We start from the raw sequence: 21,621 nt of genomic DNA on the forward strand, positions 1-21,621 counted from the left end.
CACCTGAAAAACAAATGAACTGGTAAACTTATCTTACACTTAGGATACAGCTGACTAACAACAGAGCTGAGAGCAAAAGCTAATTTTTCCCACATCCAAACTGATATAATGCTCCTAGACCAGATATGGGACGTGTGGAATGATTGTACTGCCACCAATAGATATGGAGGTCACTAGTTTAGGGGATTTTAAAGTGTAATCCTGTCACCAAATCTATGTACATGCACTTCCGTGGATGCCAGAGGCATGTCTGGGACTTGGAAGCAATAAGGAGTAATCTAATCTACATCATTATCCCACAAATAAATGCTAAGTACTATGTTTTCAACAGCTGAGTGATTCTGCTCTTAATTACCTCGTGAAAATCCAGCTCTGCTATTCCAGCTGTCACTGGGTTTGCAGTACAAACGTACTATAGGGATGGAGTTGTCGCTGTTGGGTGCAGTCATGAAAAATCCATTCGCAGCCTGGAGTCCAGGAGGGGTCATTGCTGACCTCCTGTACCACACCCGTGCTGTACCTGTGCTGTACCACACCCGCACATGGCTGACAGCAACAAGACACTCACCGGGCACTTTCTGCAAGTCAGAGGAAAGTCCAGCCTTTGCACACACATATATGCCGAGATAATCGGAATCGTCTGAGTACAGGAGTTATTCCAACTGATGGAGTGGATCAGATTAGATAATGCACTTCTGTAAGAGTGGTGTGATGAAACTTGGTAAAGATTCAAGACTTCAGAAAACAACAGCCAGAAGAGTGAAAATCTGCGTTCCTTTGGAGCTGTAGTGACACCTACTGAAAACCAATGAAATCCACCCAAATATGACTAAAGCTAATATTTTAAGGTACATGTATGCACATATATTTAGCTGCATACATATACACATACAATAAGGATAATTTTCTGGATTTTCAGTAAAAATCTCTTCTTAGCTGTTACTGTTTTATTTACCTGTAAGCACATGGGAAAAAACTACTCCCTTCTGTGTTTTACACTTCCTTTTGAAAAGCAACAAAGCAGGTTTTAAAATACCAAGCATACTTCTCTTTTTCTTAGCAAGGAGCCTGTACGTGAGTGCCTGTGTTTGTGCACAGCCCGCTACATGGTGTAGGCAAAATTTATACAGCTACAGTGTCATATAGCAGAATGGCTCAGGTTAGAAAGGACCACAGTGGGTCACCTGGTCCAACCTCCCTGCTCAAGCAGGGCTATCCTAATGCACATGGCACTCGATTGTGTCCAGACGGTTCTTGACTATTTCCAGTGAGGAAGACTCCACAGCCTCTCTGGGCAATCTATTCCACTGCGTGATCACCCGCACACTAAAGAGGTTCGTCCCTATATTCAGGTGGAACTTCCTGTGCATCAGTTTCTACCGGTTGCCTCTTGTCCTATTGCTGGGCACCATCGAACAGAGCCTGGATCCAAACTCTTGACACCGTCCCTTCAGATGCTCATAGACAGTGATGAGATTCTCCCTCAGTCGTCTCTCCTCTGAACAGGCCCAGTTCCCCCAACCTTTCCCCGTCAGAAATAAGAATTCAAATATGGCGAAACACTGTCAATACCAACACACGTTACTTACTCCCCGCCCTTCAGACTCAGCCCCCACAACCCGCCCCTCCCCTCAGCGAGCCCCGTCCCGCCCCGCCCCGCCCTCCCGCCCCGGCCCGGCCGTGCTGCTGCTGCGCACGCGCGCTGCCCCTTGGCCGCCTGAGCCGCGTCCTGCCAATTGAGGTGGCCTGAACCATTCTTCACTATTTCTAGGGGAGAACTGGGAAAATGTGCCTCTGGCGGGCATCTGCGTGCGTCCACAGAGCCTCTCTTTTATCAAAATACTATTTCAGTCTGAGAACCCTCATTGTTCTTTTTTCTTGGCTGGCAAGCAAAACCCCACAAACCTGTCCGGACTGGCAGCTTATATCCTTCCCCCCGTTGGTCACTGGTCTATCCCAAGATGGAGGGCACAGGCCGGCGGCGCTGACGCCTGGCCCGCGTGGGAGCGAGCGGGGTTCGGGACACCGGGAGCGGCCGGAGACAGCGCCATGGTGAGTGTGCCGTGTTTTGTACTGGGAGCTGCCGGGGGAAGAAAGCAGGTTAGAGCCATAGGTAGCCCCCAGGTTGCCTATATCTGCTGTAACGCGTTTTGGTAAGTTGGTAAAGCCCGAAACCTTGGTGGGAATGTTTTCCCGGGTCAGATGTGCTAACTCGTTGGAAAGGCTTTCAGCCAGTTGAGAATACTTGGAGGTTTTGTTGATCCAGGACGCATGTGTATTTCGATGTTAAGAGCTGTGCTGTGTAGTGGTGCTGCGGATAGTTTTCATGGCTGATGTTGAATTGCTGCTGTAGGAGCAGCTGTATAAAGAACTCTCACGAAGCCAGTTGTGTCTAGATGGATTTCTATATGTCAGTTTCCTGTGTTCCTTGCATGAAGTGTGTTGTAGGTACTTAAGAATTCCTTTTTAGTCCTGTATGTTAAACTATTGGTGCTATTATCAGATATTTACTGTACGATGCATTGCCATTTTACAGCTGAATAAGCTGCGTTTGCTGTTCGAACATATGAAATGTCTGTTGTGCATGTGGGGAGATGAGTTAAGCTCCCACTGGTCTCTTTATGCTTTGTCTCCAAGCATATGTTTATAAGGCATTGCCTTAAAACGAATACAGCAGCACACTACAGAGAAAAGGTTCTCCATATGTGCCTTTAATATTTCATTTTTTGTTAACAGTTAATCAAATTTCCTTTTGCAGCCTCACAAGAAAAAGAAACCCTTCATAGAGAAGAAGAAAGCAGTAACATTTCACTTAGTGCACAGAAGTCAGAGGGATCCACTTGCTGCTGATGATACTGCACCCCAGAGAGTTCTGCTGCCTACACAGAAAGTAAATACTCTCTTTTAATACAAGGTTCATTCAGATAATAAAAAAACTTGGTATCCAATTCAGAAACATAGCCTGAGAGAAGGTAGCTTTTAGTTCCGCTTATTAAAAAGAAGGGGATGTTGTAGGGAATTTCATAGTTGTGTTACTGCCTGATGGTTGAAGGATGACTTAACTGGCATTAGAGGTGTAAATGTATTTTAAAACCAACAAAACTTGCCTGACTCGCTGTGATAAAACAGGCATTGTTGGTTGTGTTGCTGGTGGGAAAGAGTTGTTCGAGGTCCTGCTCAGATAGCACCCAAATATGGAACCAGCTGATGACAACATTCTAATTAGCTGTGCATTAGGGTAAGGAGTGGAGAGAGGACTACAAGGACTTTAACATTCAGACACTCTCAGGAGATGTGTTACTTTTCCTTTTGCTAGTAAGTTTTAAATGGACTTGAGTAACTAAATTTATTTCTTTTTATTCTCTTTTATACATTTATTTATTATATGTTAGCCAAATGTATTTCTGTTTCTATTTTCTATTTTCCCCTCTTCCTAGGGGCATGAGGAGCAAAGAAGGGAAGAGCAGCGCAAGTATGGAGTCTTCTTTGATGATGACTATGACTATTTGCAGCACCTCAAAGAGGCCTCTGGTCCCTCTGAGCTTGTCCCGTCTGTGCGTGGACAGCAAAGCAGAATTGTCATCACAAGTGAGGGGCACATAGAAGATGAAATTCAGAGAATTTCAGTAAGTAATATTTTTGCTCATGATAATGCTGTTCTTTGGAGCATTAACATCCTGTAGACTCGTTAATTGTGTGTGTGTATATATATATATTTATTTATAAGGATCTTTTTGACCCACAACCAGACTTTCCAACAAGTAAACCCAAAAGCTGACAAGGCAGAGTTTACTGCTGAACATTATTTTGCTAGCACAGTGTTAAAACACTTCATGTACCCATGACAAACTTTTCTCTACAGAGGTGGCTTGCGAAGGTATTTGTTTGAACAAGTCATGTGCTTTTCTGGGGTGGGCATTTATTTTTCAGGTTTTTTAGAACTTCAGAATGCTCTGGGAGTTAGGAATATGCCAGGTTGTGTTATCAGCACACCATTTTTTTTAAAGGGGAATGTAGCAGAAACCAGAGGGAATAAAAACTTTTTCAGTTGCTGGCATAACTTGTAGGAGTTCATGATGCTGGATCACATTGGAGTGGAAAAGCAGTAAGTGCTTTGAAGCAATGAAGTATGCCATTGTCAGTCACTTATAGCTGAGGGTGTTTGATTTAACCAAATACTGTAATTTTAGTCAAAACCAATGGTCTTAGTCAGAAGTACCTTTCGGGTACAGCTCGGTGATACTACATAAGATTTAAAGCTAGGTTAGATATGCATGTTGTGAAGCTTTTAACAAGCCTCTTAGTAAAGGGGTGATTTCAAATGTGTGTTAGTGCTCTCCAAAACAACAACAAAAAATTTAAGATTTCAGTGTGCCTGCTGTACAACCATTCTCTAAAAAGCTTCAGAGATGCAAAAAATACTGTCTCTGTACCTGGAGGATATTGACATGAGAATTGATGCTGCCAGCACTTTCCATAGCTATCATTGTATAACTCTGAAAATTTGCTACTGATAAAGTAGTTTGTTGTAACATTTAAGTACCACTCACAGAGTTTCTTTTGGTCACAGGAGTATCCACATGTTTTTGTTAATTTGAGCTCAAATGGGAAACTGAGAACAGATATATTATGGTCATGTTTTTCTGTTTCTTTTTCTAAGGCTCCATCTATTAAGTTGCCTTCCTCAGTATTTGCCACAGAGTTTGAAGAGGATGTGGGCTTGTTAAATAAAGCTGCTCCTGTTTCAGGTATTTTTTACCTTGCTGTAATGTTAGTTGCCATCTAGGAACTAGATGGTAATTATAGCTTCAATTCTGGTGTTATATTTTTTGGCTTAGAACAGGCTCAATAGCAGACATAAGGAATGATCTGTGAGAGACCCATGTTTCAATTTGAGATTTATTTCTGTGATTCACTAATAAGAATTCTTTAGCTTTGCTTGGAGAGGGTGGAATCCGTGAGCTCTTACTATTGTGTAGCAAATACAAACTAATAACAGGGGAAAACTGTAGTTAATACTATTAATTTATTATTCTGTCTGAATCCAAGTCTGGAACTGGATTTTCACTCAATTTCTTTTCAAATGCTGAGAAGTGTTTGCATTCCTTCATTAGTGTTATTTCAGTATTACAGGCTGTGAGTAGGTTTTTTGTTATGGATCCATGTTTGCACTGAACATTGACTCTACAGCTATCTCCATATTTCATAACAGAAAGGAATTGTAGCAGTTCTCTCTGTCCTAACAGAAGGATGCTAAAGACACTTCTGTTAATTGCAGTGGAGAAACACTTTCTAACCTTTTGTAAAGTAGGAAATTTCAGGGTTGGAGCTAATGCTGGTAGTTGATCATGTGGTACTTTAACCTAGATATTTTTTCTTTTACAGTATTCTATATTAAAATACATTTATGGAAGCTTAAAACCTCTGGGAAATGTTTTTTTCTGAATGATAAAAATTGACAAGAGATTGGTGACTTACCCTGGCTTGTATCAAATCTACAAATATTCTTGAGGAATTTTATGATTCTTTGGTTTCGGCTTTCCTTACTGCAAATTAATAGCCCAGCTGGATTGGGTTTTATCCAGGAAAGTAGCTTTGTAATGTCAGAAAAATGTAAATATTTATGTTTTGTTTTTTTAACTTTCTAGGACCACGGCTAGATTTTGACCCAGATATTGTTGCAGCTCTTGATGATGATTTTGACTTTGACAATCCAGAAAATATCCTGGAAGATGATTTTGTTCTACAAGCAAATAAACCACAGAAGCGGTAGATAGAGCTTTGTTGAAATGTTTGTCCTATGTAAATAGGAGAGATGCTATTTGCTATTGTGTGTGGTGGTGTAGGAAGCCACAATGGTTTCAGATTTCAAATGGAATACTTCAGTGTGTTAAAAAAAGTATTACCTTGTGTTATTTGGATGGTAGCTTGCAAAATCAAATTTCTTATGTTATCCAAGAGATGGGTTTCATTTGTTACTTTGAGCTCATGGATTATATGCAGTGTTTGGAATAATAGTGTTCTTGAGCTGTTTAAAACATTGTCATCTATTACATATAAAATACATCAGTAATAATATTGAGGAAGGCTAACGGGTGTTTCTAGAACCTTTACAAATCCTTCATGTGACACCCCACTGCATTTTATCTACTTAGGTTTTGGTATCATCCTCATAATTTCATGAACAATGAGAAATTCTGCTTGTTTTAATATTCAGGAACGCAGCTGGTATTTTTCTGCTTTGACATGTACAGATGAATATAAACATAACTTCCCTCTCAATGCACAGATGCATGATTCAGCCAACAATGCTTTCAGCTCTCAGGCAAAAGTCTCACTCTTTATCTTTCCCTCTCAAGATTTAAATCTGTTATTGCCAAATTGTTTGAGATAACCCAGCACAGGTCAGAGCTATGGAAAGGTCCATGTATTGTTCTAAAACTGTTTTATACTTCTGTTCAGGGGACCAGATGCTGAGGATGAAGATGAATGGGAAGATATGGAAGATGATAGTGATGAAAAGGATAGCTGCAGTAGTGATAAAGACTATGATTCAGAAGGTCCTTTGTCAGATGATGACGTTAATGGACGGACAAAAGAATTCCTTTTTATGCAAGAAGAAACCAGGAGTCGTTTCACGGAATACTCTATGACTTCTTCAGTAATAAGACGAAATGAGCAGTTAACTCTGTTGGATGACAGATTTGAGAAGGTGAGGCAGCTCAAGAGTGTAACTGTGAAGGGTTTTAAATGCTTCTTTATCTATTGATTCATTTCATCAAGCAGTGTCCTGTATACCTGTGCAGATTTTACTGCTTTTAGCAGTCAGGGCATCAAGCCCTGTTCTTTGCATGCATCCTACATTTGATACTGGGTACATTAAGAGGCTTGTGTCACCTAGGTTATAGTGTTAATTGCTATTGAAAGGCCTAGCACTGAGTTAAACAAAAGTACTCCAATGACTATATGAGCATTCATAATCAGTGTTACACTTCTGTCTGAGAGGCTCCATGTACAGGCCCCTGGTAAAGTATACATTCATGAACTGATGTCAGAGCAGTGGAAATAGGGTGTAACTTTTGTTCTGAGCAGTGACAGGCTTCTTAAGGCACAGATTGAAATAATGCATCAGAATAAGAAATATTTTCTTGAAGCTGATTTATAGATTATTATTATAAGATAACTTTGTGACTCCCATGCTGAGAGAATACTGACAGTAAGGAGGAAATGCTACTGCAGATGTTTGGCAGTTGCTCAGCAAATGAGAAGGGACAGGAAAAAGAAGCAAATAAAAAGAAATGTGTGGCTCTTCTTTAAGCTGTCAAGAAGTTGCATGACAAATGTGATCTAATTACAGATATCCACTTCTTTATTTCAGTTTTATGAACAATTTGATGAAGATGAAATTGGAGCCTTAGATAACGTGGAGTTGGAAGGCTATATTAACACTGACAATGCTCGGTTGCAGGAAGTCCTGGATGATTACTACAAAGAGAAAGCAAAGAAGTATGTATTCCTAGAAGTACTGCTTCACATAAGTAGTTCTGTAATCCTCTGTTTATATTGACATTTTGGGCATGTTGTTCCAAGTTCATGTACTCAAAGATTACATCCCACAATAAAAGCAGCTGCATATGAGTATTATCCATTTGTATGATAAAAGTAAGTGGAGGAATTTTGTTGGTTTGAGTGAGGTTATGCTCCTTCTGTATAATTGTATTGAACTTAGTAGTATATAGAGGCATTTGTCCTCTTGAAATGCAGAAATACTTCTTTTGTTGACTGTATCTTCGTCCTAATGTTTTTAGTTTATTTTGAGGAGGCTTGCTTAAGGAAATTTCTTTGGAAATAGCTTTCTTGGGTCTAGGGTTTTACTGAAGGGAGTCTGGGTTTATATAATTATACATTTTCAAGAAGAGATAAACTGTATTTTTTTCTTCTCTGAACTTTTTCAAAGTTGTGTGAAATTGGATGCTCTTGAACCTGATGAAGACTTGGACTCTCCTGCAAATGAAAGTGAGGAAGAAAAGGAAGAAATTGTAGCTGTAGTTATTGAGGAGCCAAAAGAGAAGTGGGATTGTGAATCCATATTGAGTAAGTATTTTGGAGTTCGCCTATTTGTTCCTAGGATTTCAAAGTAAACGATAGGTGATTTCAGAACTTTTCTGGCAGTGCTTCAGGTAAAATGGTTTATTCTCTGAGCACAACAGGAGGAATTTCCAAAACCTAAGTAACAGTACAATTCATAATAGATTGACCTCATTTGTATTTGCAAGCCTTTCTTGACTACTTTCCTTTTTCTTTGTGACTTAGGTACATATTCAAACTTATATAATCACCCAACACTTATTAAGGAGCCATCAAAGGTAAAGTTATTAAACTTACTCTGAGGAATATCACTGGGAAGACTTGAGACAAATGTTTTTGTTTTCTCAATGGGTATCTGTTTTTACAGATATGGGAGCAGAAATGAGGGTTGGGGAGGGTGTTAGCCTCTGGTATTATTTCTCCACTAAAGAAGGGTTTGGATATATTTTTTCTATTAAAAGGAAAACTGAGTCATTCAAAATTTCTGTAATAGCTAGGCAGAATCATACAGAGCAAGGAATTTCCTTTGTTGTTATTTGTGCTATGTCTTTGTGTAGTCTGTGTCTCACAGCCCCATATTTCTTCAGGTTTATTTTCCTATGGTCTGAAACAATTTTTTCTAGTTCTTTGGCCTTCCAGATGTTCCCCATCATTAGAGCACAGCTTGATATCCCCAAATTTGAAATGAAACCTTTTTCTTGCAAGGTTATAAAGAAATATTAAGTGGCTACTTAAGTTCTTTACTTTTTCAGTAATATTTAAACAAAAGGGAAAAATGTTTATCTTGTTCTGAAAGCCAGATTCCATCTCAGATGTGTTTGATTTCTTACTTAGGGATTAATGTGTGTTTTTGTGAGGAAGTTAAATGAGGAAACTTAACATTTATTACTGTTAAATCTGGATCTAAAGTTTTTACACTGGTAAGGCAGTGCCATGTGCAATTCTTGGAGAGAAAGCTAGGGACCTCTAATACATATGCACTCTCTATTTTAGCCCAAGCCAATAAAAATTTCTCAGAAGACTGGAATTCCCCTACATATCCTGCCTCAGAAAGGACTTACTGCTAAGCAGGTGGAACGCATGCAAATGATCAATGGCAGTGACCTGCCAAGAGCATCAACACAGCCTCGCTCCAAAGCTGAGAGCAAAGAGGATCGCAGAGCCAGGAAACAGGCAATAAAAGAGGAGCGAAAGGTACTGGCTGGAAATAAAACCTTGCAAAGCATTTCATGTTATCTGAATTCTGTCTTAGGAACTTTTTTTAAAACGCACTTGTCATGTCTGAAAATAATGGGAAAAACTTGCTGGTCTCAAAGGACTAATTACTGCTTCTTTAAAAAAAACTGTCCAGTAGATTAACTTCATACTTTTGTCTTACTGATTTCCAGAATCAAAACTTTGGGTCTGTTATTGTGGCCACTACCGCAGATACAACTTCGGAAGGAACATCAGGTTTCCTTACAGTCTAGAGTAGTAGAGGAAATAGTTACGATGTTTCAGATCACACAAAGTGAAAGGTATCTTAAAGAAACGTGGAAAATCCTAATTGGCCACAATGAAATCCTAGCTGTCTTATTTAGGAGCAGAAATTGCCAGCATATTAGAAGCTTCAGCTTATCCTGGTGGTACACGTATTAATTTGACTACTAATAATTAGTGCCATAAATAATATCGTTGTCCAGATTGCTCTTGTTTTCATGATCTAGAAGAGTTAATTGGAATAGTTTGATTTTGCATGTTAATTCCTATTTTGTAAATTTCTCACTATTTCTGTGCACAGGAACGCAGAATGGAGAAGAAAGCCAACAAGCTGGCCTTCAAACTGGAGAAAACAAGACAAGAGAAAGAGTTGCTCAATCTGAAACAAAACATGCAAGGTCTGAAGCTGTCTTGATGAAGTGGAGAAACCTACTGTGGAAACATCCCTAATTTTTCATTTGTGTGGAGAAGGGAACTGCTAACTCACAGCTTTGCCAGTCCTGCTCAAAGGGATTGTTCAAATCTCACTGTAACAAGACCCAGTAACTTGTCATTTTTTCTGAATTGAAATTCTACATAAAATAATGTATTGGTGATGTCTGTTGTGTCATGAGTGACATGGCAATTGCTGCAAAGTTTCATTACAGTAGAAATGTATTAAAATTTTTAATATTTTTCTTAAAAGTTATCACTGAACAAAGTTATATATATAGTTGTTGAATGTATTCAACAAATCAGAATCCTACAGATCTGATCTGATTAGATTTTTCTATTAAATTATTTCAGTTTACAAAACAATATTTTCATTAATGTCTTCTCTCTCTTATACTGGTGGTTGAATATAGTGCCTTGCTGTGATACAGTTCTGTAAGTCAAGGAGTTTACACCTGCTCCTTGGTTCTTTTTTTGGGTAAGTTATTCATTGTTTTGGTACTATAATGGAAGCTGTAGAATTACGTTTTGGAAACAGAGATGTCTGAAAAGCTGTTGTGTAGCTAGACATCCCTGTTACCTAACCTGAGTTTTACATTTCCTGGCAAATAAAATCTGTCACAGTGAATATTGCAGTTACAGTAGTTAGTGATCCTTAATGTTGCCACTGGAATTGGCGCTGCTGGAAGCACTCAGTCTGAGTAGGATGGCAACCAAACAGCATTTACTTGGATAAATAGCGTGTGTTTTCTATAGTCACTATCTTGGTGTTCCTGAAATACTCTTCCTCAGGTCTTGAATTACATTTGGTCTGATTGGAATACAAACTTATTACCCACTACACTTGTTATAAAGACTTCCTAAGGATGAGCTGAGGGCCGAAATCTGTAGGTTTGGGGTGAACTTAAATGTGTATACTGTGAACATGAATTATTTTGATAGTGACTGGTCCATATGTGAATAAAATGAATAGGATTTGTAGTCAGTCCTGAATCCTTCTGTATTCATAAAAAATCCCTTGGGTTTAGGTCTTTATGTTACAGACAGAGCAATCTTCTGCCTTTATGTGAAAAGTTAAGCTTTTTACTGGAAGGGACATGGTAACCAACACATCAGTGTAGTGGCTTGACTACTGTTACATTCAAAGCATCTTCAATATTCCTTTAATAGTTTTGTGAATACTAGATGGAGACAAGCTAACAGGGACTGATGAAGCCTTTTAATATACAGAAACAATTCAAAATACTTGTTTTTATTGGAAGAAAGCTCATACGATATATTTTAATTGGTAAAGTAACATAATTTTGGAGAAGGGAATAAGGAGGCATTTGAGTCTACAAGTCTTGGATCACTGCTCAGAAAGCTAAAGTATCAGTACAGTATCCACATTTAGATTAAGCCTTCATTTTGTAAAATTGTTTGTTAACAGAATCCGTAGAAATAATCTGTAAGATTAGAAAAAGTTTCAGAGTTTTCCTTTAGCTGATACCTGTACTAGTTTTCATGTGTTTGCAAGTTTAAGCAGGGTCTCCCTGTGCCATAATTACTAATTGTGTAACTTGAATACTGACCACCCAGTCCTCATGACTCCGGACAACAACACAGAAGGGGAAATCTGAGAAGCAATTCTGTTGAGATGAGTCAGATACCAGGAAATAAGTTAAATGGAACAAGTAAGTAACAGATGCTGTTCAGTGCTTTGGGGTGGAATATGATTTTGTGGTTTACCAAAAAGGACAGTCTTTTACTAAAGACAGTGAACATGTTCTTTGCTAGATTTCTCATCACTCCTTCAGTGATACTGTGCTTATACCTGAAGTTCTTTAAAATAGAAGCAAAAACAAAAGAAAAAGAAACCTTCAGGGGATGAGAACGGAATGAAGAGGTGGGGGAGGCAGAGGAAGACATTTGAAAGGAAGAGAGTAGTCCGGACTAAGGACAGACACAGCTGTTGCTTGGAAACAAAAGAGGAAAGACTTTTAAACAAAGACAATAGGAAAAGAGTCGAAAAAATTACAGAATTGCCTTGTTCCTCTGCACATGTAATGAGTGAAACACTGTAGTAACCTTAACTGTGCTTTGGAGTGTGGTAAAATCCCAAGGAAAATGTAAGAAACAAAAACAGTCACTCATCTGCTTAGCAAGACAAGGATTTCTTTTGTTTTAAGAAGAGCAGGTAAAAAACACGTGAGAAGTCCTTACAGAAGTTAATTCAGTGAAGTACCTCTGTGGATTACAAGTCTCTCTTTTTCCTGAAGTTTTCCTAAAGGCTGTTTTTGTTTAATACAAGTCATGTCCCTGCTCTGGAATAAGAGCATGACTGTCTTTGCAGTTAGAAGGGCCTGAAACTACTTTCCATGTAACTTTAACACCTGTTTTTAAAGAAAAAAAGGTAATTTAAATGCAAATCTTAACAAATTTGACATCCACAAAGTAGGATCATCTTGGAATGCTGTTTAGCATATTGCAGAAACATTCCACCTTAATAATGAGGATCGTGTCGATACTTTGCCTGACATTTTCTACCTAAGCCATTACTGGATATCACTAGCTCCTGCTGCCATCCAAACAGAATAAATCTGGGCCAGTGCAGGTCACCTGCCCTGAATTTAGGCAGTGATGAACTTCAGTATTGTTCCACCATCTTCTCAGCCAACTGTGATGTCATTGTGAAAGCACATACCTGAGCAGTCATGTGGAAAACGGAATGCTGCCCGTCATAGCAAAGGAAAGCTCGTGCTTTGTTGGAACAGGATAAATTAGGAGGGAGTTCTGCAAAACGGAATTCTGGCATGCAACTGGAGAGCTGGATTTGATAATCCTTGAGTCCTTTCCAGTTCAGGATATTTGGTAATTCTATGGAGATATCCCTTTCTGACAATGAAGTACTGTTCCAACAAGAACCCTATCCAAGCACAGACTCTGCCACTGTCATGACATCCTGTGCTGTGTAACTGAGACTCTTGCATGCTTTGCATTTTGCACAGCTGCCTGCAGTCAAGGTCTGGCTCCTTCTACAACCCATGGAAAACACTTTGCATAAGATGTTGTGGTAAAAAAACCCCTTCTTTTTAATGGAAATGTCAATGCATTTAGCTGAAATGGGTGATGAGCCCTGGGGAAGGAGGGGGTGACTGCTAGTAGAAAAGGGGGTTGAACACATTTAAAACAGCAAATTATCTAGTAACTGCTTTCGTTAGTGAACTTGATTAGAGAATTGATCATGCACAGACACACTGTGAATTCATCTTCAGTCTTGCACTATCTTAATTTACCTGCTTGTCCAAAACCATGTTTACTATACACTGAATTTAAAATAATGTATTTTCTCTCTGTGAGGCATAAATTACTAACTTGCAGCTTCCTTTTTTGTTCCAGGGGTTTAGGCTGAATTTGTTATTTCTGTCTTCTTGGAAAAAACAGGCTAATAAACCATCTGATAAGTAGTCCCTTTGACAGCATAATGTGGGCACCAGCCTCTGTTCCAAAGCCTGCTGAAGTGAATGAAAAGATTCCCCTTGACCTCCCTGATCCCTGGATTATAAACTGAATGAGTGTCTGCACAGTTTTCCTGGCACAGCCCAACCACAGGGTTTTTCTGCAAGGGGTGGGGCCCTGCACATACCCCTCTGCTCCTCAGTTTGTGTCACTGATCCTGTGTCTCTGTGCTAGATCAGATTAGCTCTGCAACAGGGCTAAAAACTGATTTGGCAAGGGTAAAAACAAACAAACAAATACACTGGAATCTGAGTGACTGTAAGAGCCAAGACAAAGTGCAATTACTTTGTGTTCTGTGGTATCTCAAGGTACCTGAAGAGCACAATGGTTTTATCCAGCAAAATAGTTTGAAAAGAGAGATCCATGTTATGAGAGAGAGGAGAAGTTTTGTGTCACTGTGACTAGCATGAGATACAAGTCCTACAGTGGCTCCCCATGCCCTGATGATTCAGGGCTGGTGTGCTCCTTGATGAGCAAGGTATCTGCTGCTCTTCTGGTACTGCAGAGGAGTATTCCTCTCAAGTTTGCTGTCAAAAATGTCTAGAAACAGAAGGTAAGGTCCTGAACTATATGAGTAGAAGGTTCAAAGGGAAATGAGGACTTAGAAATGTGTTTAAATAGAATGCAGTGGGTTTTAGCCCAGCTGAGCTGTAACCAAAATGCCTTGCTTAGGCATCTGCTTAATTCGTATGGAAAGAGAGTGGACAGCAGAGAGAAATTAATAAGAATATCAAGAGCATAATGGAGAACTAGAAAGGGGGAGAAGGCAAAATAAGATAGGAACAGGGTTTCTAATTTACCAGCTGTGGATGGACTCATGAGATTCACAGTGCAGGAGAGAGGCTTTAGTTTGGTCCTTCCTTCCATGGTGTTCCTCACAAAGGGCTTTGCCTATCCTGCTGCAGAAGAGTGAGAGTGATGCTAAAATTTGAGATGCTTCTGAACCTTACAACTTCGTTTGTTGTGAGGCATGGCTCTTCCACAAATTTGGTGCTGGGTATCATATCTATCTAAAATTTCCCTGTGCTTCCAGCTGCAAGTGCTATCCCTGGTTTTCCTTCTGTGTTGACAGGTTACGGGTGCTGGTAAGCAGCTGCTCCTATTCAGCCTGGGGCTGTGGCTGTTTTCAGTGGTGTTGGTGGGATGGACAGCACTGCTGTTCATCAGGGGAGACCCCACTCTGGAACACATCTAAACTCAGAGAACTGATAATGAAAATATTGGCTCCTTGAGCAGGACCAGACTGTTCTCCCTCTTAACTGAGAAAGAAAGAAAACCAGGTGTGTGTGAGGGGGAGTCCAATGGGACCCAATCTGTTCTTCTCTGCATGTAATTATTTGGACTGGCCTCCAGCATATCCCTGAGCAGAATAAACTGGAAATTACTTCTGTTTCTTATTTGTGCTGAACCACAGCTGGACTTGAACAACTTTTTAAAGTTTTGATGAAGTCCTTCAGGAGTTAAACTGAATCCACAATAAATAGTGCTGCAGCTCCCTGCTCCTTGTGAAAAACGAGGTACACTCTCCTGTGAGAATTTAAAATTTTAATAAAAAGACAATAAGAGACACATAAAATAAAGCAAAGAGGTAATGGCTGGGTGCCTTGGCGCTCTGCCAAGAGCACACCTGATGCCCGGGAATAATCCTTTTTATACCATTTTTACTGTCTGTTCTTTATGTATATTCAAACTTTTCCAAGAGCTGCTCTGCATGGCCCCTCCTTGGTTCTGCCTTTTTAGAGCATGCGTATTCTTCTGCCTTGTGGTTTTATTTCTTTTGATTCTTGGGGTTGGGCCCACTAGGTGAGAGTTGATAGTAGAGTGGGCCTCTTAATTTCCCCAGACAGTCAGGGCTGATAGCAGCTTTGGCCTCTCTGCTCCCCGGGCAGGGCGGTGATAGCGGCCCTGGGCCCCCGTTCTCCGGGCAGAGCAGCCTTTGGGCCCTTTTGTTCCCTGGACAAAGTGTTGATTAGCAGCTTCTTGGGCCTCATCCTCTCTTCGCTTGGAGGTTATCTTACTTGCTCACACTTGCTAACATTCTTGCTAAAAAGAAAGAAAACTACATCCACACAGCAAAAGCATTTCTAACATTATATAATATCTACCTTAATACTTGCGAGAAGCCAATATTACAATATGTGTTTATAACATCCTGAATATAAGTAACTTTAGAGCCTGGGTAAGAAAGCATGATTAACAAAGCATCACTCCAACTCATAAACAACTGTTTTTCTTTGGGTCCCAGCTGATTCAATGTGCCAAGAAAGCCTTCAACAGAAAGTGCAAGCCCTTCAGCATCTTGAAACAGAGACTATAGGCAAGAGAAACCACCTCCGTGAAGAAGCAGCCCCTGCAAAAGGTACAGTTAAACCAGAAATGTGTGTGTTATCTCCATACGAAGCCTTTCATCCAGTAATACTATTGTTTCCTCCAAGGACAAAGCCTGGATGTTGTAGATGAGTCTCACATATGTGCTTGACTGGGTGCCAAATGATTTCCTCCCCCTCCCTGTGCTGCTAGTGTTTGGGAATATTTCTCTGTTGAGAAGCCGAATCAGTAGATGTCATGCCTATCCAGGGCACATAAGTGTCTCTGCTCTTCAAGTAAATGTTCAAATATATATTTTAAAGACAATGTGAATCTCTAACAAATTTCTCTTCACCTAAACCTGAAAGAGAGCATGATTCAAGACAGTTGGTGCATGAATGCCCAAGGTTGAACCTGAGAGCTGCCCTTCTACAGATGAAGTTGCAGAGATTCACTGTCATTTTATTGAAGGGTTTAAAAAAGTATTTGATCTGAACTTATTTACAGAGATGGAGGAAAAGATGCCTAAGCTCTTACTGGAACAAGTAATTTTGCTGGGGAGGAAGTGAATACACATGGATATGCCATGTTTATTATTTTATCCAGAGATGCCAATTCACTACTTATTTGTTCAACTGCTGTTGTAAAATGTCCTTTAAAATCAGCTGTAGAAAGAAACAGAAGTGCACAAAGATTTAAAGTAAAAAAGTAAAAAATGTGACAAGAGGAGAAAGGAAGGTGTTGGTCATAGTGTCTTTTCTAATCCTTCCTAAGGGCTCTTAGCTTTGTCATGACCACAGTATTTTGTTGGAATGCTGGTTTTCTGTACTTCTGGTGCTCTCAATAGACAGTGAAGGGCTGAATCAGCTTTCCTGTGCCTTTCAAAAAAAGTAATCTTTTTTCTTTCCCTCAGTAAAAAAGAATCCTTGCTCTAAGAGATTTCTGTCTGTTGCAAGAGGGAAGTATAGTTCGTGTCTTCTCTAATTTCCATTACAGAACAGCCAGGGAAGGAATATAACTGGAAGCAGGATTATGATTATTTTCTTAGTACTACTCAATCAGCCAAGCAGGTCACAAAAGCTGTGAAGGAGGCCACCCTCTTCCACCTTCTCCCCCACCAAGCACCAAGCCAGATTTGTGGACTACTTTATCTTACTGCTGTTCTTGTACTGGTCTTTGGCAAGGCAGTGATATTTTATTAACCACAGATGGGCTTCAGTTTTGCCTGGCATAACAGAATTGCCTCCATACACTCTAATTTTCAGCTCTATTTTTTGGCTTGAATCGAGTAGGAATGCAAGGCAGAGGCACTGGGGAAGAAGAGAAAACTAACCATATATTTCAAACTTATAGGCAGCAAGTTTGGGGTCTGATATTAACATTCAGGAGGAGAGTCAGGATAGCTGTACTATCGCTTAACAGAGAGTGCAATACATCCTCTCTCCATTCAAAACTACTGCAGTGTACTCAGGCTTCCCCACCCCCACTGTCCCCTTCTCTACCCACCTCTGCAGACAGGGAAAGGCATTTAGAAAAAGACAGATCTGGTTTACTACTTAATACCAGATTCAGCCTCTACACAGAGCTCCCTGTGTTAAAAGTTACAGATCCAAAAAGATGCACATACAGACAATATCTCATGCTGGTGTGATTTATAAAATGTGGGAGCAATCTTGAAAAGGGTCTCAGTGGAGTTCTGCTGTGTTAGGAAGGCAGAGAGCAGAAAGGAGAAGAGGGGAGCTCTTTGGGCTCAGTTCCAGAGCAGGAGTTCATGACTGATAGCAAAAGCAGCTGCCATGATTCCGGCCTCTCTCCTCTCCTAGAGGACAGCAATGCAACATAAGCAGCAGGACACATCTTCCTTCCTTGATTGGGGTCAAGCTCCTCTATAAATTTCCACTGCTGAGTTCTTTAATGACTCTTATTTCTGGTCTTACTTAACCAACTCTAAGAGCAAACCCTCCCTTTCCTTCCCCCTCTTGGAGGAAACCAAGCATGTAAGAGCAGTGGTAGTTGTGGAGAAAGGAATTGGAGAATTGCTTTTTAGGAAGGACAAATTGCTGAGTGGCCTAGTGAGGATGTATATCCTGTACTACAGGACTGGTGAGAAAGTACATGGACTGTGGGAAAGAGAAATATTCCTTTTCTGTCTCATCCTCCTCCAAATAGAACCCAAAACTCCCCATTCTCCCCTGAAGTTCCAGGTGCCCCTGCCAGACCCCTGAAGCCAGGTGTCTTCCCTGTCTTGTTCTCCCCTCCCCTCCCCTACCCTGTGCTTAGAACCATTTTGCCACACTACTGGTCTGGAGCAGGCTTTTGGATGGTGCTTGGGCCATCTTTTCTGTATTGTTACTGAGCAAAATAATTTGAAAACATGCTGTATCTTTAGTATTAGGATAAGGACACTTGGGCTGCTTTTGTAAAAGGCACTGGACAGGGAGGAAGGGTCTGAGAGGGCTGCAATAGCTGAATGTGACTGCGTTGACTCCGAACACTGATTGTTCATTGCAATGAGTTGGACTGCACCAGCCATAACTGTTGCTGAAGAGCTTTTAGCAGAATCAGGACAGTAATGCTCAAAAAAAAGATTTTAGAAAGCACAACTACATGTTCTTCACAATGTAGCTTCACACCCAGACACCTGGCTCTTGGATGTGCCTCAGCTGGCAGGGCACAACTGCTTCAGCAGTGTTTTGTTAAATCACAGAATCAATTAGGTCATAAAAAACCTCTGAGATCATTGACTCCAACCTATGACCGAATTTCCTTGTCGCTGCCCACCTGGACAATCACTAGTGTGTAGTAATTAGTGTGCTGAATTAGTCCAGAGAGTCTCCTGGAAATATCCCCTACTCCGGCTCCAGTAAGGCAGCAGACTTCCCTGTGGTATGAGTCTGGTTGACATATAGGACCCTCAGTTCCCCTCAGAAGCAAGGCACACACTACAACCACCCTCATTTTAGTACCTGTAGTTGTGATCTGTCTGGTGGACTACACTGATCTGAGAGACCCCCCCCAGACAGAGCTTCTTCTCTACTGTCACCTGCCCAACCCTTGAGATCCAAGGCCTCACGCCTTCTGTAAGGGCCTCTGGGAAGGCAAGGGAAGCCAGCAGGGGATTATTCTCCTTCCCTGAGCAGGGACCTGTATTTCCCTGCTTTTAGGTCTCCTTCTTCTGCCTGATGGCAAGAGAGGTGGAGATCCTCAGATTCTTGCTGATCTTTCACCTGCTGCATTTCTCTCGGGGATGGAAGGGTGCAACTCCATAAGCCTGCTTCTCTTTTGCACTCTCTGATACGCCTCAGCCTCCCCACCTTCTGCTTATGCTCTGTCACCAGGCTGAGCAGATCATCCACCTGTTCACACCACATGCAGGTGTCTTTCCCATTGTCCTCCGGCACTTAATACCAGGCTCAGACCCTCCTTGCAGCCAGAGACCTGGATATTTGTGTGCTTCTCAAGGAGCTCTGCTCAGACTAGTTAATTGTGAGGTTGGGAGTTGGTAGGAATAGGACAAAGATAATAAAATCTGCTTTTATTAATCCCCAGGATTTATTCCTGAAAGCAATTACTGTTTGCTGGGTTAATACTATAAGCATGCATTTTAGCATCCCAAGCATTTTTCTATAGGAAGGTTTTGTAGTTCAGCTAAGTTTGTACTTTGGGAGCTGATGGGAATTCATCGTGGACACGTGCTGATGGGGCCAGGTGTTGAACTGCATCTTGAGTGCTCTAGTAAAGCATGGGAATTCTTCTCCTGTAGTGTGTAAACTGTGACACAAGCTGTTCCTTTCTTATGGTCAGACTGTATTTAGCATCCATGCTGCTCACAAATGTTTAATGAGGCTCCACCACAGAGGAACATGGAGTTTCGTGAAGAACAAGCTGTCTGCCACGCTGCAAACTCCACCAGACAGGCTTTGGTAAGCAAACACAGTCACACCTGTCTTGTCCTGGAAGCAGATTTGCTGAACTGTAGTTCATTGTGAGTAAAGACCTGTATTAACACTTGAAATTAAGACTTGAAATTCCAGGGAAGTTGATAAACTCTTGTAACAAGACACATGCTGAGTATTGTCTGGGAGTTGCCCATAACTAGAGCCCTTTTTCTGATTAAAAAAGTGACAGAATATGACAGTACAAAAAACTGGGGACAAGAACTTCTTCAGACTCTTCTGCAGTTATATTCCAGGGTAACAGCTGTAGAGAATCAGAAACCTGGCAACTTTTGCAGTACATTGAGAAAGCTCTTCCTGTTCTTTAGGGCTGCCTGCTGTTGGAAGGTTTGCTATTCCCTGGTCACTAGACACAAGGCCAAAGGGCTGAGCCCCTTGGGGGAATCAGAAAAGTGTGGCTAATTATCAGTCTCTTGAAGTGGGATCTTGTTTCGCTACAGAAAAGAGAATAATGTAAACAGTTCTTTAGGAGAGTACTGTTTGGGGGGGGGATTTTGTTTTAGGGGGTTTTTTAAGATGTTGAAAAATCTTCTTATTCTTTCACCTATTTTGAGCAGGAAAAATGTCTTGCAAGTGGGAGAGGGTGGACCTTTTGCCTGTTCCTTCCTGGCACCGCTTGAACAGCAATTTGCAGAGTTTTCACTAGGGTCTATAAGCTCCTTTCTAGAGATAAGTGATGATTGTGCATCTTTTTTTTACTAGGACAAGCAACCATTGACTGAGAGAAAAACTCCATCGTTAACAACTGCTGTGTTATCACTTCTGGAGAGAGTACAAAAAGGTGCCAACACAGACAAACATAAGGCAGGTAAGGACTTCATTTAGTCATATTTATGTTTTTCTTATAAAAAACCCTGAGGTATTTCAAGTGGGGGAGGCATTTTTAAAGCAGATCCTAGACTTTGGAATCCAGTTTTCTGACAGAATAATGTAGAGTTATAAAGTTTGACCTTTTTTTGTTGGGTTTTTTTTGGGGGGTTTCTTTTGGGTTTTGGTTTGGAGGTTTTTTTGGTGGGTTTTTGTTTGTTTGTTTGTTTGTTTGGATTTTGGGAGGTTGTTGTATTTTGTTTGTTTGTTTGTTTGTTGTGTGTGTGGTTTTGGGTTGGTTTTTTTTTTTTGCATGTCCTGACATGAAATCCTAAGCTCATTTCCATATGACACTTGTTATAAAAGAGAAAGGACAAAAAATTTCCAAGTGGATGTTGTTGATAGTGAATGGCTTCCCTGGTCATTATCTTGATCCATTGTGTGGACTGTATGCACAGAGGTTTTTATTTGGGTCCTCAGGAGGGAACCAAATGCATTTTCAGTTAGAGATCCTCAAACAGAAGTATCTATATAGACCTAAAATATACAGTCTGGTTTTGAGGTTCTTTTTGCCCATAAAGAACTCCAAACCTTTAATCTTCAATTTTAAGATTTATTCCATCCTTTTTACCTTAAATCCATTTAGATGAGGTACAAAGCTTTGTGTGTTGTTTGTTCCAAATGCCCGTGTTGATCCAGCCTTAAAATTAACACCACCGCTTCCCTAAAACAATTCCCTCTAAGCAGGATACCACATAATCTGTTTTCTAGAACCCATTGCTACTGGTAATCATGACCTGTATCAGTCTATGTTTAGAATATGTTTTTTAAAGTTACTTTAAAGGTTACTTGTAGTATAACCTGTCAATGATAATGCATACTGCCACTTGTATCAGTATCTTTGATCCCTGCGTTTCTGAGGTTTATGAATTTATGCAGGTTATCATGTTTTCTGGCAAGTAAAGTTTTTAAATAATGATCTGCAGAGACCACATCAGAAATACTGAATAAAACAGGAAAATCTTTGGGTGTATCTACTGGGAAAAACTCTTCA

General features: G+C 40.5%; 1 protein-coding gene across 1 annotated transcript; it reads left to right on the top strand.

Moving 5' to 3' along the window:
• Nucleotides 1-1,811: 1,811 nt before the first annotated feature.
• On the top strand, nt 1,812-10,984 carry LTV1 (LTV1 ribosome biogenesis factor). The gene is made up of 11 exons (XM_069010558.1): nt 1,812-2,052; nt 2,759-2,890; nt 3,438-3,626; nt 4,661-4,748; nt 5,649-5,769; nt 6,463-6,712; nt 7,379-7,506; nt 7,958-8,094; nt 8,314-8,366; nt 9,082-9,282; nt 9,869-10,984. The coding sequence occupies exons 1-11, from the start codon at nt 2,050-2,052 to the stop codon at nt 9,980-9,982; spliced, it is 1,416 nt and encodes a 471-aa protein (XP_068866659.1). The 5' UTR covers nt 1,812-2,049; the 3' UTR covers nt 9,983-10,984.
• Nucleotides 10,985-21,621: the final 10,637 nt, after the last annotated feature.

The sequence above is a fragment of the Aphelocoma coerulescens genome, chromosome 3 (genome assembly GCF_041296385.1).
Source record: "Aphelocoma coerulescens isolate FSJ_1873_10779 chromosome 3, UR_Acoe_1.0, whole genome shotgun sequence".
Classification (NCBI taxonomy): domain Eukaryota; kingdom Metazoa; phylum Chordata; class Aves; order Passeriformes; family Corvidae; genus Aphelocoma; species Aphelocoma coerulescens.